At 34.9% G+C, this 19,890-nt stretch overlaps 1 protein-coding gene across 1 annotated transcript in view; it reads left to right on the top strand.

Moving 5' to 3' along the window:
* RSBN1L (round spermatid basic protein 1 like) overlaps positions 1 to 18,828 on the top strand; it is a 59,300-nt gene extending 40,472 nt beyond the window's left edge. The window contains exons 3-8 of the mRNA XM_032873282.1: positions 169 to 809; positions 10,751 to 10,888; positions 12,652 to 12,794; positions 16,524 to 16,691; positions 17,923 to 18,031; positions 18,112 to 18,828. Of these exons, the coding sequence (XP_032729173.1) occupies positions 169 to 809; positions 10,751 to 10,888; positions 12,652 to 12,794; positions 16,524 to 16,691; positions 17,923 to 18,031; positions 18,112 to 18,747 (1,835 nt within the window). The 3' untranslated portion in view covers positions 18,748 to 18,828. The remainder of the gene's footprint in view (positions 1 to 168; positions 810 to 10,750; positions 10,889 to 12,651; positions 12,795 to 16,523; positions 16,692 to 17,922; positions 18,032 to 18,111) is intronic.
* Positions 18,829 to 19,890: the final 1,062 nt, after the last annotated feature.

Raw genomic sequence — 19,890 nt, 5'->3', positions numbered from 1 at the left:
GTGTGTGTAGAAAGAGGGAGAGACTAAATTATGATTATCAGTACTTTGTGAAACAAGTCCTAAATATAAACCTAAATCTGAGTAAACTATTTATTGTAAGACAGTTCCTTAAGCATGATTTTTTAAGTAACTAAAATACGGAGTCTTTAAAGAAATTTTTTCCAGCAGGTGGGAAGGAGAAACCAAAAACAAATGCCGAAGACTTACAAATTAAAAAAGTAAAGAAGAAAAAGAAAAAGAAACACAAAGAGAATGAAAAACGGAAGCGTCCAAAAATGTATAGCAAATCTATTCAAACCATCTGCTCAGGATTGCTATCTGATGTTGAAGATCAAGAAGCCAAAGGCATCCTAAATGATAATGCAAATGATTACAGTGGAAAGAGTTTGGATAGCAAGAACTATGAGTCCAAAATTCCTGAGAATAGTGAGTTTCCATTTGTCTCATTAAAGGAGCCACGGGTTCAGAATAACCTCAAAAGGTTGGACACTTTGGAGTTCAGACAGCTCATTCATATTGAGCACCAGCCTAATGGAGGTGCAAGCGTTATCCATGCCTACAGTAATGAACTCTCCCACCTGTCTCCTGTGGAGATGAAGAGGTTTGCAGAAGAGTTTGTGGATCTAGTGTTCAGTGAAAATGAAAACTCTGCAGCTTTCTATGTAATGGGTATTGTTCATGGGGCAGCTACTTATTTACCTGACTTTTTAGACTACTTTTCATTTAATTTTCCCAATTCGCCAGTGAAAATGGAGATATTAGGAAAGAAGGATATAGAAACGACGACTATGTCCAATTTTCATGCTCAGGTAAGAGGTTTTTAGTTTTGTTTTAAACTTTTACATGTTTAAGACAAGTTTCAGTTTTTTATTTTGCTACAGGTTTGAAATAAAAAGGTAAGGATGTAATGACAACTCTTGGGATTATTAAGAATAAATTACGTTCTTGATGTGATCATAAGAGTTTAAATTTCAGAGTCTACTTAATCTTTTTTTCTTAAAGATAATTAATGAAATATAATTCTGCTGCCCTTTCTTGAAAATACTTATTTTGGAAATGGAAGGAGTGAGATGAATTTAGCCATATATTTTCCACATAAGCAGTTCTCTTACCCAAAAATCACCTAAAGTTGTCTTCTTGCTGTATATCTTAAAATTGCTTACCACTGGATGCGTCAGATAGTGAATGCTGAGTAAATGTTAGCTGTTAAATATATTGTGGTACAAAGGAATCCGTTAATTCTGTATTTATGTGAGGAGATTAGTGTAGCAGTGCATTTATTGAGCTAACTTCCTTTCATACCCTTCTCTTTGGCGTAGAATGTATATTATTTTAGGAAGCAGAGGCAGAATCAAGTCCATTGGCTCTTGAAAGTGAATGTGGACTCATCTAAAAGGCCATTGCCATTTGTTACCACTCTCAGATCAGGGACGGCTTAGGCCAGGAGATCATCCAGTTTTCATATTTATGGGTGCTAAAGTTCCCAGTTTCCTAAGTAATAATCGGCATCATTCTAGTTTGGAAGGAGGGAAAAAAGTAAAGAAGTCTCAAAGAGGTCTTAGTGATCATCTGTCCCAACCTTTCTCACTTTACAGATAAGCAAACAAACATAGATAGAAGTAACTTACTATTTTAAGGTTGGCAGGAGTACCAGGAGTAGAACACAATATCCTTAATCTTCATCCGGAACTGTTTTACTTACTCTGAGTACATTTCTTCTTTTGATAGGCGTTTAAGTTATAGTCTCCACCTTAAATGATAGTCTGGACATCCAGTCACATGCACACATATTTACTTTTATTTCTGATTTCTTGAGTCTTCCCAGGAAAAGTCCTATCTCTTAATCTAATTTGTGGAATCCTCCAGAGACTGATTTTTTTTTTCTTTTAAAGATTTTATTTATTTACTTGACAGAGATCACAAGCAGGCAAAGAGGCAGGCAGAGAGAGAGGAGGGGAAGCAGGCTCCCCACCGAGCAGAGAGCCTGATGCGGGGTTCGATCCCAGGACCCTGGGATCATGACCTGAGCCAAAGGCAGAGGCTTTAACTCACTAAGCCACCCAGGGGCCCCCAGAGACTGATTTTTTAAAATCATTTATAGGGTTTTTTATTTGGGAAAATGCTTTGTGAATTATAGGGACTAACTTAAAACATAGGTTTAGAGCCAGATCAGTTTATAACTTGAGGCTTTTCTTTTCCTGACTGTGAGAACCTTTCTTTCAAATTTAATTTGTAATAATACTGTATAGTCATTGTAGTGTGACTGGGTTAGTGTGGATAACTGGATGAGCTCTGATATGGGCTGGATGGAAAGAGAAGGGAGCTTGTCCTGGTCTTGCCATTTACCAGCTGTGACACCACACAGCTATTTAAGCTCTTAAGTCTGAGTTTCCTCACCTACAAAATAAAGATAATATTACTCAATTCACAGGGCTATTGGTTAGAAATATTTCCTAGAATAGTAACAGGTTATACAAAGAGTGTTGTTATATTGACTTAGTATAGTATTATGACTTTCCATTTTGTTGAATAGGTGGTGGCTAGCTTCTGAATGAGGATTTTTAGTGTGTTAATTTAGGATAGGGAGTTCAGCAAATACTGAAGATCAAAAATTAGCACAAATAAGTTATATACAGATAAGGAGTTGACTAAATTATGATATATGGACATAGTGGGAGATTACTGAGCCATAAAAGGAATGAAATACGGGTACATGCTGATGCATATGGTGCGGATGAGCCCTCAAAACATTACGTTGAGTGAAAGAAGCTAGATGCAAAAGCTCCCATATTATATGATTTCATTGACATGAAATAATCAGAATAGGTATGGGTGGCTGCCAGGACCTGTGGGAAAAAGACCTGCAGTAAACATGGGGGGGTGCAACTATCTGTTCAATATAGTGATTTCATTTCCTTTGGTTTAATACCCACAAGTGAAATTGCTGCATCATATGATAGCTTTGTTTTTCATTTTCAATTAAAAATTTTTTTAAAGATAAACTTTTTGAAGCTTTTGTTAAACTGATTTTTTTTTAAGATTTTATTTATTTGACACAGAGAGAGAGAGAACAAAAGCAGGGAGGAAGGGCAGAGGGCAACAGAGAAGCAGGCTCCCCGCTGAGCAGGTTTCTTTTGGGTATGTATATAAGATTGGGATTTCAGGATCAAAAAGTACGCACATGTTTAGCTTTACTAGATACTACAGGTTTTCCAAAGTTATTGTACCAGTTTACATTCCCACCAGCCCTGTTCCACATCTTTGGCTATCTTGGTTAGTGTCTGTCTTTTTCATTTTAGCCATTCTGGTCGCTGTGGAGTAATATCTCATTGTGGTTTTAATTTGCATTTCTCTGATGACTAAGGAAGTCAAGCGCCTTTTTTTATAATTATTGTTCAATTGGATATCCTCTTTCTAAAACCAATTAGTGTACTCTTTTGTACATTTTCCTATTGGCTTTTCTTTCTAATTAGTTTGTTGGACTTCTTAATACATTGTGGATGAGAATCTTGTCAGCTATATGTATTGTAAGGATGTCCTCTGAGTGAAAAAACTCTTAAGAGTGTCTTTGATGGTATCTAGTGGAGTAAGTATCAGTTTTGCTGTTCTTCAAGATTTTCTTGGCTCTTTATATTTCCGTATAAACTTTACAGTTAGCTTGTCTGATTCCACAGAAAAATCTGTTTAGGATATTGATTGGGATTACATTGAAGCTGTAGTTCAAATTTGTGTAGAATCGGTGTCTTTATAATACTGAATCTTCCAGTCTGTGATCATGGTATTTCTCTTCATTTGTCTTTTTTTTCCTCTCAATAATATGTATTTTTTTTTCATCCTATAGATCTTACACATCCTTTGAGATTTATTCCTGGGTGTTTAAGGACTTCATTTTATTGATCACTCTTTTTGAGAACTTGGAAGCTCTGAGTGCCTTTTAGAATATGACATTAACATTCATCTTGAGAAACTGAAAATGTGTCTTGTGCCTTCCTTCTCTTCCAGCATACTCCTTCCCCTTATCTATGCTATTATTGTGCATCATGCATGCATGTTAGTAGAATCACATAGTGAAGCTATGCATTTTGGTGATGGCAAATGAATTAGCCTACAGACTGCTAGGTGAATTTGTTTTCACCAAAAGAATTGGTTGACGTAATGTTAATTGAACTAGTTGTGATTAGTATTCTGGGGGAGCAAGGAAAGGAGGTATCAGTCTTGGAATATAGTTTAACTTAATATCAACCATAACAAAGACAAGTTATGGAAAATAAAGCCAAATTCATGTTCCAGCCTGATGATTTGGTCATGACTTCGTGTTAACAGGTTCAAGGGGTTAGGTTCAGTAGAACCTGCTCTATTTGAGAAAGAGTGATTTTTACAAAGCAGAGGAAAGCAGAGCTGTAGAGAAGTTCTGAATCTTAAAATTTTGTAATCCAGTAACTACCCTTTAATTCCCCTTTCTACCTTTTATATTCTGAAAAACCTTTGATCCAATCAAAACCAGTCTGAAAAGCATTATTCAAAAGATCTAGAAACATGTGAGAAGAAATAATTGAATGAGTTGATAGCTAAGGGTGCAAATCTGACCTTAGTTGTTTTTACCTAATCTTAGTTTGGAAAATATATTTAATAGCATTAAAAAAATCTGTGTAATGAGTTAGCACTATTTTAGTGGATTAAACAGTATATATTTTAATGTATCATTAATAATAATAATTATATTAATTGCACAATTAACTATTATATAACATATTTATATGTTGAATATATATTTTATAATAAAATTCTTAAACATTTTATTTATGATAAGAATCTTTGATTTATATTAATTATATAATTATTATATAGTATTTATATATAAAATAATTATATAATCAATTACATAAATAATGTATCGATATAATAAATGATTATGGATTAATAATTAAGATATATATTCCAAGTTCTCTTGTATTCTAATATTGTACTCTCTGCATATATTGAAGTTTGAAATGTAAATAAAACTTCATTAATTTCAGTGTTAAAAGTCTTCATATGCCCAAGTTTAGATCAGACCCAGAGGGGCACCTGGGTGGCTCAGACAGTTAAACAGCTTCTGCCTTCCACTCAGGTCATGATCCCAGGGTCCTGGGATCGAGCCCCACATCATGCTTCCTGCTCAGCAGGGAGCTTGTTTCTCCCTCTCCCTCTACTGTTACCCCTGCTTGTGCTCTCTTACTCTCTCTATCAAATAAATAAATAAAATCTTAAAAAAATAAAATAGATCAGACCCCAAGAATTAATACCACCAGCAGGGTAACTGTATATGATGACATAACTGTTACTGCAGCTATTGATAATGCACTATGGTGACCCTGACTACCAGTGGCTTGTAGAACCCAAACTAAGTCCATCTTCATGAGATTAGTTTCTTTCCTTCTCCCTCCATCCCTTCCTCCCTCCTTCTCTTTCTTCCATTCATCCATCCATTCTTCCTTCCCTCCCTTCCTAATTAAAATCTGAGCAACCAAAATTTAACCAAAATTCGTTTGCCCTCAGTTAAGTTGAAACTAAAAGATGACAAATTATGTAGCCATTTCTATGATCTTTATAGTAATAGTGTTTATGTTTGTAATAATTACTCTGTAGTTGTCACAGAAACTCATTTTTGTACCTGTTTAGCTTTTATCCTTAAAACATTTGAGTTTTTTTTGGTGGCTTTGTGTGTATATATGTATACAACAGAGTAACACACACGCAGACGACACACACACGACAGTGACAGGATCAGGGCATCCTAGTCTGAATTCTTTTGGTTTTGGAATTATTTTTACTTGTATAATAATGTTTTCCACCTTCATCTTTATCCTTGTGAGTTCCCTGAAAAATTTAAAAATGATGTGGAATTATATATTAATAGGTCATGTCATTTCTCTAATGTTGTGGCTCTGAGGTTAGTGATAAAATGTCACTCAAACTGTATGATAAAAGTCTTTGAGAATAGAAACCTATACACGGATTTTTATTTTAAGTTTGTAACCTATCTGTATCAATTCTTTTCCTGTAGAAAACAAAACCCTGAAAACGTAATAGCTTAAAGTGATTTCTCACAGTTCTTTGGGCTGTCTGGAGTGTTCTTATGGTCTTTGTTATCTTGTCTGGGGCTGGATGATCTCTTTCACGTCTGGTGGTTGGCAGATCAGTTGGGAGATCTTGCTGTATGTCTGGTGGTTTGGTGCAGTGTCACCTGGAGTGGTGATCATATTTCTTTCATCATGTAGCGGGTTAGCCTGGGCTCATACACATGATGGTTGTGATAGAGTTCCATAGAGCAAAGAGAATGCAATCCCCAGTGACAAGCCTCTGCTTGTGCTGTGTTTGCTAATGTCCATTGGCTAAAGGAGGTGAAATGGCCAAACCCACATTCAGTTCATGATGTTAGGACTGGTGCAGTCATGTTGCTCAGAAGTGAGCATACATACTTGAGAAGAATTTTTGGCCATTTGCAACCTCCACATTTGTCCTAGTTTTACTACCAGCTCCATTTTGTTCAAATACTCATTTGATAGCAGGGAAACAAAAAAGGGAAGTAATACAGGAGTTTTGTCTGTCAAGGAATAAATGAGATTTCTTTCTTGTCAGCTCTGTATTTAATCAGCATATACTCTGAGCCCTGCAGTTAGAGCTGTGAGAATATGAAAACTGGAGCAGTTGTCTTCGAACCACGCTTTCCCTTCCACCAAACTCTAAATCTTGTTTTTATTTTATCCTGGTTCCAAGTGGTTTGTATCAAATAACTTAGGTCAAGGTGTTAACTCATGACTAAGTGGCTAATATTTTAATAGTAAACAATTATTAAATCTGATCTGATCTTTTAAGCTTTGCCCCTCTGCAAAATGAAGAAAGAATTAACTTTTTGCTGGGGTCATTCACTGTGCTAGGGAATAAAGATCATTTGATATGCCATCTTTGAACCATTGGCTACCTTTGCACTACATTCTTATTTTGACCATTTGTGCCTGTCACATCTTCCTTGAATGCTTATGAGCTGACCTGTACAAAATAATACTGTGGTAGGTACAGATGCTCTGATTGAGAAAGGGGACTTTTTCCTTTATTGTACTAATTTTAAAATGAATAATAGCACTTTCATGCTTATTTTAGTTGAAGTTATATGGATATTTTTGAAATAGAATGTTGACTAAATGTTACTACTACCGGTTACATTTTGATTTGAAAGGCTAGGCCAGATGTGATGGGAGATGGCTCCCTCTTGTGGCACACTCATTTATGTTAGATTTTAGATTGCCGAATAAGAATGTGAGGAGCTGAACTGTTTCTTAAAATAAGACTTTCCCTCTCTTTTACCCCTCCCTCAAAACACCCGGCAGAATTGAACCAATAGTCTCTTCTGCCCTCACCCCCTCAATTTTTTTTCTGATAACTCTCCTGTTTTTGTATTTGCTTCAGATCGCTCACTATTATTCAGTGGAACTTTTGATGTCTTGAGATGTTGATTGGTATGCTATAACAACTGAGAAAAACAGATTGGAAATCAGAATACTTTGTGTAATACTGAGCCAAATAAGTTATGTTTACTGTAAAACTTCTCAGAAATGTCAGTAATAGTCAGTGTGTCTGGTTAAATTCCCAAACAGAAGAGTTTTCCAAACTTAACTGGACTATATAGAATCCTCTTTTCAGGGGCTGTGATATCAGGAAACATATTTTCGGAAACAGCAAGTTGTTTCAAGTGAGTCATTCTTCATGGTTTTTTGAATTACTTATTACCATATTTGCTTCTTCCTTTGTTGTAGCAATTTTTATGCATAAAATAAAACAGTTTTAAGTCTTACAGATTTTTGGCATTGTATTCCCTGTCAGAAAAGCTATTTTACTCTTTTTGTAGCAGGCTGACCACAGAGTCATAAGGTTTTTTGTTTGTTTTAAAAATTACTTTTCAAGTAATGAATAATGAATAGGATTTTAGTTTATTTTTTAAAGATTTTATTTATTTCAGAGAGTGAGTACAAGCTTGAGTGGGGGAAGGGACAGAGGGAGAAGCAGACTCCCCACTGGGGGTGGGGGGTGGGGGCGGTAGCCATGCAGGGGCTCAAACCCAGGATCCTGGGATCATGACCTGAAACGAAGGCAGAGGCTTAACTGACTAAGTCATCCATCCAGGAGCCCCTTGGATTTTAGTTTAAACATAATTAAACAGTTCATTTTTTGTTAACCAAAATTTCTGAGATTTTGTTATTGGCACTTACTGGCAGTGGCTACAAGAAGTCTCTTATTTCTTGTTTTTTCTTTCCCTTTATAACATTTATAGAGAATGTATGAGGGGAAAGATAAACATGCAGTAATGATGTTGGTAGGTGTTTTGGTGGGGGTGGGGAAGGTGGGGGGAGGAGCTGTAGGGAGGAGATTTAGATTAAAAATGGCCAATCTGTTCTAACAAGCACTATTTAAATGTGAACTATTGAAATATAAGCATTTGCAAGTATATAAATAAATATTGTTTCTTTTACTGTATTGTCTTTTGAAAGAGCTATATTTAAATTGAGAGGAAAAATATGTGTACTCTTTGTAACTGCATTTTTCTTTTAGGAAGCATGTAGGATATGTTTTAAAGCAGTGACATATTTGGTATTTTTTAGTAATTTTTTAAACTGCATTAGAAAACTGATGGTTTGATTAATGTTTACTGAAGTAAAAAAAAAAAATACAGTAATCTCATGTCCAGTATCATCAGGATGTGAGGTTTTTCAGATAGGTGGTTTTTCTAGATAATGGAATTCTTTAGTTTGGGTACCAAGATTTTAATGAAGATAACTTTTTTCAGTCTAGGCTTGTCATTATGATGCTATGTATGCTTGCTTCTTGCTACTCCTCCCCCTTCAAATTTGTAGTTTCTTACCCTTTATGATTTTAGAGATCAGTGAGAATTCTACCTAATGTAGAAACGCATGTCAGAAGAGACCCTTTTATGAGTCATGGTCTTAAGGCATTTATTTCAGGCTCTCTAGAGATTCTTTAAACCCTTATCTGTTTCCTCTCCTAACCCACTGCCCTTGAGTTGTAATACTTGGGTAAATGAGTCTTGAAGAATTGAGGCTTTTTATCTTATGATATTGTAAATTTAATTTCATTCCATGTGAAAGGAGTATTTGTTACATAGTATTTAATAAAATAGGCGTCACCTGAATCAAGAACTATTTATATTTTTCTGAGAGGTATGTGGATTGTATTCTTATATTTTGTTTTATCTGCATATGTGCCATCTGTATATTTTACCAAGAGATAGATATTGTTTTAATTTGATTGCATTGTTATATGTAATTTGTCATGTTTAAAACACTAATGATTCCAGCTGACTTAGTGTATGTTTGAATATTGGGTTATTAAACTAGAAAGTTGAGTTGAATGGTATATAAGTAAAAGTTACATTACAGCGCACTTTATTTATTTATTTATTTATTTATTTATTTAGGAGATAGAGTGGGGCAGAGAGAGAGAGGGAGAGAATCTCAGGTAGACTTCCCACTGAGCATGAAGCCCACCTGGGGTTTGATCTCATGATCCTGAGATGATGACCTGAGCCAAGATCAAGAGTTGGGTGCTTAACTTACTGAGCCACCTAGGTCCCTCATGAAAGGAAGTTGTTTTGCTTTATAAAGATTCTTGTTTCCTAACATTAGGATATGAAAAGGCATAGATTTCTTTGCAGGATTTAAATGTGCTTGCCAGAATTCAGGTATCAAGATTCCTTTATTTTATTTTTTTAAAGTGGGTGGGGAGGTGTAGAGGGAGAGGAAGAAAATCTTAACTGACTAAGCCATCCATCCAGGAGCCCCTTGGATTTTAGTTTAAACATAATTAAACAGTTCATGTGGGGCTTGATCTTATGAACTTGAGATCACGACCTGATGCAAAATGAAGAGTCAAATGCTTAACTCACTGAGCCACCCACATAACCCCAGGTATCAAGATTCTTGAAGTGCAGGTTGTTTTATTTCAGTTGATACTTGAATGCTACCCATTTGCTAGCATTGTGCAGGTGGCTTTACAGCTTTATGTAATTACTAAATTTCCTTCAGCAGTCTGAGGTAGATCATTCCACTAAAGGAAACTAAAATTCAAGGAATTCATGTGATATCTGAAGGTCACATAGCTGTTAGATAGTAAAGATAGAGTTGGGACTTAGCACTCCTGATTCTCAATCTCTAGTAGCTTTTCACAGAATAGTTAACCACAGAAATGCAAACTGGATCCTAATTAATATGGTATGATCTAGAAGGGAAGATCATTCCTAGTGGCCTTTCAGACATACAAACCACTGGTAATGGTTAAATATAACATTTCAGGGAGACTACTTTTAGAAATTCCAATAAAAGATATGAACTGTTTAGGAAAATGTAGGTATATGAACTTTTGACTATAACTTTCATTGGCCTTATAGGTCAAATAATAAGCTGTACTATGAGGAGAAGTTATAGTCTGCTATCTAGAATTATGCTGTGTATCTTACCTGTGTTTTCATAAGCAGTGCATAGGAATAGCTAGAGAAGGTAAACTATTTTGCCCTGGTATGGATTTTTTTTCATGCCTTATTTTTAATTTTATTTTTTTACTGTTTGTAAAGGCTTTTTGTTCTGATTTGCTTACCTCACCTTACATTCTAATATTCTCAGACAGCATAATTTGGTGTTACACAATGATAGCAAGCATTGTCTTATTTATAACCTTTAATTAAATCTGTATCCTTCAGGTAAAAAGAACATATTCTCACGGTACTTACAGAGCTGGCCCAATGCGACAGATCAGCTTGGTGGGAGCAGTTGATGAAGAAGTGGGAGATTACTTCCCTGAGTTCCTTGACATGTTGGAAGATTCACCATTTTTAAAAGTAAGAGAAAACAATATTAAGCAGTCTAAATTGTGGGTGTCACCTTCATGCTCTGGGTGACAGAAATCATAGTTGTTTCAGAAATACAATTCTTATATAGTGTGTGTGCATGTGACTCAGATATTAATTATAAGGGCAGAGCTAAGTGTTGAACCAAAAAATAACACTTGCTTATTGCTGCCACTTTAGGATATTAGGTTCCATCTGTATATTGACTTTTTATAAACTTAAGTACCAGAGGATTTAAGAAGTACAGGAAGGATGCCTACTAAATTAACTGTTTAGGACAAAGGAATGGCAATTTGGTATTGTGGAAAACTGGCTTGGGAAATTGTACATCTGTATTTTAATCTTGGCTCTACCTAGCTGGGTTGGGCAAGCCATTTCAACTTTCTGGATTTAGTTTCTGCATCCATAAATGTCGTGTTTAGGCTAGGTAGCTTTAACGCCCCTTTGAATTCTTTAAATGATTTCTAGCCAGATTCTTTTTATTTTTTTCAGTTATCTCTGCATTCTAGAAAAATTTTTCTTCTTGTGGGCTGTTAGGGCTGTCCCATTGAGAGAGAAATTTCTGAGCTATGTAGTTATTTAATTAGTAATTCAGAGGTCAGAATGTGACAGAATACATGTCTCTAATATTTGCTATATAACCTGTTGTAGATCTATTCTTTTTTCACTTCTTGTTCCATTTTCTAACTTTTTCTAACTTACCTTTTTCACTCTAATCCATTCCCCTTTCATTTACTTTTTTATTCCTTTTAAACCTTTTGTTATTTTTTTTCCCAACTAGTGACATTATGGAATTTGATTGCATTTATTTTGAGTGGCATTTTTTAAATACCATTAATTAAATATTTTAGTTTTAGATTTTAATTTTAATTTTTTATTTTTTTAGAATTTTTTAAAGATTTATTTATTTGACAGGCAGAGATCACAAGTAGGCAGGGAGGCAGGCAGAGAGAGAGAGAGATGGAAGTAGGCTCCCTGCTGAGCAGAGAGCCCGATGCGGGGTTCCATCCCAGAACCCTGGGCCCATGACCTGAGTTGAAGGCAGAGGCTTTAACCCACTGAGCCACCCAGGCGCCCCAGATTTTAATGTTAAAGACAAATGAGCTAAATGCATTCTTTTAGGAAAAATTTCATGTGACAGTCCTACCCTTTCTTAAAAGGGAATGGGATGAATGGACGGTTTTCTTAAATACTATTCTCACATTCCATGGACAATGGCCCTTAGACATATCTCTATTTTTTTAAAAGAAAAGTTGCTCTTAGATCAGCAACCTCTTTCAGGAACTACTAAACAGAAATAAATTTTGATTTTGATTTGGTTTTCCTCTTTGTTAGGTTTTCATTATAGCTAATCAAAGAGGTATCTTTTTTTGAGATTACTAGTTTTTAAAACAAATTTTTCATTTTTATAGATTCTCATGGAGAACACTTGCTTATTTTGCCAACTTATTAACATCATGTGACCCTTGTATTTGGTAGAAGGAAGAATAACAAATGATGAATATAGTGAGTCATATTTCTGGCAGGGTTAGAGGAGGGAGCCATGCAAGAATAATTACTCTTGGCATGTTTGTAATGAAATTTTTGAAGGAAAATGCATGACTACACAGGGATATATTCAATATAGGTTTGTATTTCAAATGTATAAGTATAAAGGCATATATGAAAGTTTGTCGGGGGGGCAGTATTCTTTCATGTGTATTTGAAGATGCATTTTGAAAATAATTGGTTTCTATGTAATTATTTGCCTCTAGTGTACACTGCCATGGGGGACACTATCTAGTCTAAAATTAGAGAGTCGAAAAGACAGTGATGATGGTCCCATCATGTGGGTACGCCCGGGAGAACAAATGATCCCTGTGGCTGATATGCCAAAGTCACCTTTCAAAAGGAAAAGGTATGTTGAATACAAATTTTTATTGCCAGGGATAGATGTTTATACAAGGGCGTGTGTGTGTTTGTGTGCGTTAGCTGAAAACTGGAGAAGGAAAAAAGGGAAAGTTAAGAGCATTTGGAATGAAAAGGGCTACACATGCTAATGAAATTTTTAATAAAATATCAAATATAAATAAGGCTTGAGAAATGTGGGCAAATGACAGTAAATTGTAATTAGGAATGGAAAAAATGTCATTTACAACAAAGACATTGGTAACTTTTAGAATAAGTTTAATAAAAAATATTTAGAACCCATATTGAGAAAAACATCATCTGGAGGATATAAAGTAATACCGAAACAAATGAAAACCCCTACTATGTTCCAGATTGGAAAAAAAATGATAGTCCTTTGAAATTTTTTAGCATTTTAGTTGAACTCACACTTCCAGCACTGGATTTAATGATTTTAAAGTTTAGAAGGAAAAATAAATAAAGTCAACAAATAGCCAGGAAAACTGTGAAAGAGAAGATAAGTGAGGAGGGCCTTGTGTTACTAAGTATTAAAAATAACTATGAAGCTCAAAAAGATCACTGGAATAGGGTAGAGGACCCAAATAGATCAAAGTATATTGAGAACTTAATGTATGAGATAGACAGCAAAAGGAAGATTTATTTAATGAGTAATGCTGGCATAGTTGAAGTCCATTTGAAAGAAAACAAAGCCATAGCCCCATCTCATTCAAGAAGTAATTTTGAGATTTAAACATAATAGATAAAAAATTAAAATATAAGAATAAAGTTTTTAAACCTAGGAGAGACCTTTCTTTTCTTCTTTCTTTCTTTCTTTTTTTTTTTTTTTTTAAAGATTTTATTTATTTATTTGACAGAGAGAGATCACAAATAGGCAGAGAGGCAGGCAGAGAGAGGGGGGAAGCAGGCTCAAGCAGAGAGCCCGACATGGGGCTCGATCCCAGGACCCCGAGATCATGACCCGAGCCAAAGGGAGAGGTTTTAACCCACTGAGCCACCCAGGCGCCCCTAGGAGAGACCTCTCTAAACAAGATAAAAATATGTAATGACAATACTATTTATAAAAGAAAAGTTAACAAAGTTCAGAACTATGTTATACTGAACTAAAACATTTGTAATATATGACAGACTAAAGTTAATATCATAGAGCATTCCCAAATTGACAAGAAAAATGTAACACAACCCAGTAAAAAAATGGGCCTCAGCCAATTATATTGAAAGAATTATGAGATACTATTTTTACCTATTACATTGGCAAAAGAATATGCAGCAATAATATTACTGGCTGGTAGTTATGTGAGGGAACAAGATCATTTATAAATTGTTGGTAGAAAGGTAATTTAACAGTAGCTCATGAAGTTTAACACACAGACGCGCATCCATGCACACACACACACTCTCTCTCTCTCTCTCTCTGATCCAGCGCTACCACTTTTGGAAATCTGTCCCAAGATATGAAAGCACTAAAGGTAAATGTATAAGAATATTAATTACAGCATTATTTGTCATGAGAAAAAGTGTTTAAAATGGTCTGAATGCCCATTAACAGTGGAATGGTTGACTTCATTTTGGTACATTCCAATTAAAAATACGGCAAAATAAAATCTTAAAAAGCAAAACAAAACAAAAAAACCCCAATATCCATTCCTTTGGGGCTCCTAGCTGGCTCAGTCAGTGGAGTAGGAGACTCTTGATCTTAGCATTCTGAGTTTGAGCCCCACTTTTGGTGTAGAGATTACTTAACAAAAGAAAATCTTAAAAGAATCTATAGTGAAAAAGTACAAATAAATGAGTTATTTATGTGTGTTGATCGGGAAGGATGACATTTGAAAAGAGCAAAATAAGAGAGTAGTATGGTACATAGTCTGAGTCTGTTTGTATGAAAAGAAATGTGTGTGTATTTAGGTGAACACAGAAAAGTGTGGAAAAAATGTACACTGAGTTAACATTGGTGGGAATGGAGTGGGTGATAGATACCTTTATTTAGATCTATAAAGATGTTTTTTTATTAATTACAGTGATTATTAATCTTAAAAGAAAAAAACAGGGAAAATGGTCACTAAGTAAACTGTAGGACAGGGGCTATGTGTGCTTGTTACTTAATGTGTTTCTAGCACATAAACAGAGTGCCTGCTGCTTAATAAATATCTTTTGAATGAAATTTCTACAAGTTAATTTGTAAGTTGGTAGTAAATGATAAAATTGTATGTTCCTCAGTGGTTCTTAACTTGGATTTATAAATCATTTTGAGATCCGAAAGCCTCTCCCCAGAACAAATACAGACATCCACAAAATTTTACATGTCATTTAAGGGAATTCACCAGCCCTCTGAGTAAACTGTTTGTACTTCAGGGATTAAAATCCATGTAAATGTGATGATTTCACATCACATTATAGTCTGAGCAACTAATAACACTGCCCAAGCCACGGTGCAGTCTTAATTCATTAGAATGTGGTATTAATGAGAACAAAGTTGTAGGCATGAAAGCCTGCTGGCTTTCTGTAGGTCATCATCTAGCTCTCTGACACCTATAGAACATCAATCACAAAGGTTGAGAAGGTGAAAGGTGATGTTGTAGCATCACTGGTGTGTGCATGTGTCTGTGTGTGAGTGTGTAATATGACCGTAATACAAGCATACATACACAAAGAGCAGTAAAAGTAGAGCTTGGGGGGGGATTAGAGAACTAATATGACAGAGTGATTCCAGGTAAATTAAAGAACTAGTAAGAAAAGAATGAAACTAGGGAAATTAGAGAACTAGTAAGAAAGAGTGATTCTAGGGGTTTAGACGAAGATGAGAGGAGAAAGTTACGGGGTCAATCTGGAGTTGTCTCTGAAAGCAACAGAGAAACTGTACAGAAAGGTAAATAAGATGATGACTCCTAGTCAAAGAAATTCTCAACCTTTTCCCCTTCTGTAGCTAAATTAGAGAGGGTTTTTGCACTAAATGAGGCTAAGTAGCAGCTTCTGTGTGCATATCTAGGTGAGCAATAGAATAGAGTGCCAGTGGCAGATGGTTGGTTGTCCTGTAAGAGGGAACTAAGGTTTTCTGTCTACCTCCAATAAATCCTGCCCATTTTGTGGAAACACTTACTATTTGGTGTTTTCTTGCTATTTACTTGTTGGTCTTTCTCTCACTGGAGTATGAACTCCCACAAAAGTGGGGAAATTGTCTGTTACCTTCATTACAATCTTTTTCACTAGCTGCAGTGCCTAGCTAGATAGGACCTGGTATATAATAGGTATTCTATAAATATTAATTAATACATTTTTTTTACAAGTTCTGTTTTTCCCCGGATATGTATCTTACATTAGCCATGTGGCTTGAGTGGGGGCATGGTTCCACAGATAAGACCCAAACAAACCTCAGGTAAAGATTCTGGACAGGGGAACTTTTGGGTAAACCACACCATCTATAATTTAGTTGTCTATCCATCTTACAGCTACCACTTCCATGAAGGGTATGTTAGAAAAAGGAGGGGATTATATATTTGTTTTTGTTTGTACTTGTTAATTTTAAAGATAGAACCTGATTTGGGAGCTGGTGATATAAAATTTCATTCTGTCTGAATTATGTGATTACTAAATGTTTCATGGCAGTTAAGCCTCAGTACATCAATACAAATGTTTGAAGGCAATTAAACCTTAATATATAGTCCTGACTCTTTCTCTCCCCTCCTCCACTTTATATTATATATATGTAATTTTATTTTAACAGAACTACCAATGAAATAAAAAACCTGCAGTACCTACCTCGAACCAGTGAGCCCCGTGAGATGCTCTTTGAAGACAGGACAAGAGCCCATGCAGATCATATAGGACAAGGTTTTGAACGACAGACTACAGCTGCTGTTGGAGTGTTGAAGGCTGTGCACTGTGGAGAGTGGTATATATTAACTACTGCTTTTTTTGTTTGTTTTTGAACTACTGCTCTTTTAATGAAAGGTTTTCTTGGGAAGTTTGTCAGTAATTCTCCATAAGGAAAGTTTCATTCTTCACTATTATTTGGATATCCTAATTGTATAATTGCACTAAAGGTTTTCAGCTGTTAGAAAGTAGTTTTATTCTTTTGGGTTTGACTGTAATAATTTCCTTTTCTAAGTGACTAGATGTGAAAACAGTTGTCTTAACTAAGGTTAAAGAAAACCTAAGGTTCACTTGGTGCTTACTGTATTGTCATTGTCCCTGATGAGAAGCCTGCATCATTCTTACCCTTCTTTCCCCGTGTATTAATGTAATGTATAAGGCTTAGTTTTTAAAAAAAATTTTTTTTTTAAGATTTTGTTTATTTGAGAGGGAGTGCAACATGAATGGGAAGGAGAGGGAGAAGCAGGCTACCTGCTGAGCAGGGATCTCAATGCAGCACTTGATCCCAGGACCCTGGGATCATGACCTGAGCCTAAGACTGAACCACCCAGGAGCCCTAATGGTTAGATTTTATCACAGGTTTTTAAAAATCTGTTTATGATTTGCGTTGGTATGATTTTGGGGGGGGGATTATATTGCTTGGAATTTCATTTCAGAATCCATTTTTTATCATCTTCTGTAAAAATTGTTTATATATTGCTAATTAATTTAAGAATTTGGGGATTTTTTTTTAGAATTATATTTAAAGATACTATTAACCCCTACAAATAGATTGATAGTAGTTTATTAGCACTGTTCTAATGAATGTCTCTTAATTTATAAGGGTTACCAAGGAATTTTAGATGTAACTGCAGTTATATATGTCTTTATTAGAAGAAAGTATTCTTTTCGCCCCATATTTACCTCTAATTTTTATGTAGTAGTTTCATCTTCATCATTTAATTTGTTGAAGTATTGACCTTTAAGATAAAGCCCTTAGTTTTTTGATTTACATAATTAACCAATTCAAATTAATTTAATTTTTAAAAATACAGTTGTACATAGCTATAATAAATGAAGTTAGTTTTATTTATGTTTAGGTTAAAACTCATGGTTTTATTTATGTACAGTGATCTTCTAATTAACATTTTAACTTTATTTCTAGGTACTTTTGTTTTGACTACAAACTATTTTTGCTTTAAATTTAATAAGGACTTAACAGAACAAAACGTTGATGGAAGAATTCTTCATTATCTCATATTCTTTTTTAGGCCTGCTCAACCCCGAATAACCAAAGATGTAATTTGTTTTCATGCTGAAGATTTCTTAGAAGTAGTTCAACGAATGCAGTTAGATTTACATGAACCTCCACTGTCCCAGGTATATCTTAAACCGTTATTGTCTTCAGTTTAATTTTTATTGTAGAAAAGACTTAATGGTATTCCTCTTTATTTTTTTAGTGCGTCCAGTGGGTTGATGATGCAAAACTTAATCAACTGAGGAGGGAAGGCATCCGCTATGCCAGGATTCAGCTGTATGATAATGACATTTATTTTATTCCAAGGAATGTTGTTCATCAGTTTAAGACAGTTTCAGCAGTGTGCAGTTTAGCATGGCACGTTCGGCTCAAATTATATCACTCAGAGGAGGAGACTGCTCAGAATACAGCTACTCATGAAACAGGCACATCACCAGATTCCACATCATCAGTTCTTGGACCTCACACGGACCACGTGGTTTGTGCTGTAAGCAAAACCTCCTTGGATTCTAATTTTTCAGACAGACTTCATTCTAAATCTGAATTACAGCAGATTAAACATGAACCTGTTGCATCTGTAAGAATCAAGGAAGAACCTGTGAATGTTTATATTCCTGAAAAGACTAGAGCACCGAATAATATGGATGGCAAGAATGTTAAAGCAAAATTGGATCATGTTCAATTTACAGAATTTAAGATTGAGAAGGACTCTAAATTTGAAAACAGAGATTTAAAGGAAGACTTGTGCCCTGGAAGTCTCATAAGTCTAGTTGATACGAGGCAACATAGTTCAGCACATTCAAATCAAGATAGAAAAGATGATGACATTCTGTGCTAAATTTGTACATACCATTTAAAATTCTTTTTTTTTTAAAGTTAATAATGTAATAAAGATTCATGAATTCTGAAAGCAAGCCAAGTACTTGCTCCCAAGTCTGTTACAAAATAGAGTTTATGTAGCTTTGTAACATTCCTCAGTGCCTGTCCATAACTGTGAAGGATCAAAGCACTTAGGGCCAGATGCACTGTAAACATAACAGGTTTAAACAAAAGGAGTCTTTAAGAATCATTTGATTTGGAATTGTAGGTTTTAGAATAGAGCTGACATTAACACACACACACACACACACACACACATATATATATATATATTTTTTTTTTTTGTAATATGAGCCAGAATTCTTTTTTGACAATTTAAGGCTTTTCCATAGAGCTTATTTATACCATTTTTTTTTTCATTTTAATGTGTCAGCACTGTAGTGTAAATAGCTTTTTAAAAATCTTTTTAGTGTGATTTATACAGAAATGTGAGCCACTTAATAAAGGTTCATAATAATAAATAGTTTTCTGTTGGGTCTGCAAAAAGACAAACTGACAATTCAGTTAAATCATTTCTTTGGTCTGTTATGTTTCTGCTGGTGTATCCATTTAGAGTGGTAATGGAGTGCAAATGTACGTATTCGAATCTAGTGAATATTTAAATTCCCCACACTGTGTAAGCATTTTTAAAACCAAGATTCAGTTATGAAAGCATATTTATATATGTGTGTATGTATGGGAATATATATAGATATGTATATCATATTTTGCATAACTTCTTAAATTGCTGAATAAGATGAATATGTGAATCTTCCTAGCCTCACTCCCTGGAATACATTTTAAAATATTTATATTCAACATTCAGAAAGCAGTTTAGCTAATAGAAGCAGTTTTATAAAGTTGGGAGAAACAAGGTCTGTTAGTGGTATTTAACTCTTCTAACTCATGAAGCTACATGGTCAGATCACATAGCCCTAATGTAAATCGTCTCTATAGTGTTTGGAATGAGAAAAAGTTGAGAATTTTCTTACTAATAAGCACCTGTACTATATTTAATAGTAGCTTAGTAAAAATCTGTAGTTACAGAATGTTCAGTAGTGAGCAGTTAAAATCCTCTTTTACATTTTTCTCGCAGAACAGGAGGAAAGTATGACAAATACAA

This window comes from Lontra canadensis, unplaced genomic scaffold, assembly GCF_010015895.1.
Source record: "Lontra canadensis isolate GAN:19392208 unplaced genomic scaffold, GSC_riverotter_1.0 scaffold48, whole genome shotgun sequence".
Taxonomy (NCBI): Eukaryota; Metazoa; Chordata; class Mammalia; order Carnivora; family Mustelidae; genus Lontra; species Lontra canadensis.
The sequence above is the reverse complement of the archived record's forward strand: the minus strand, read 5'-3'. Positions and strand labels throughout refer to the sequence as shown.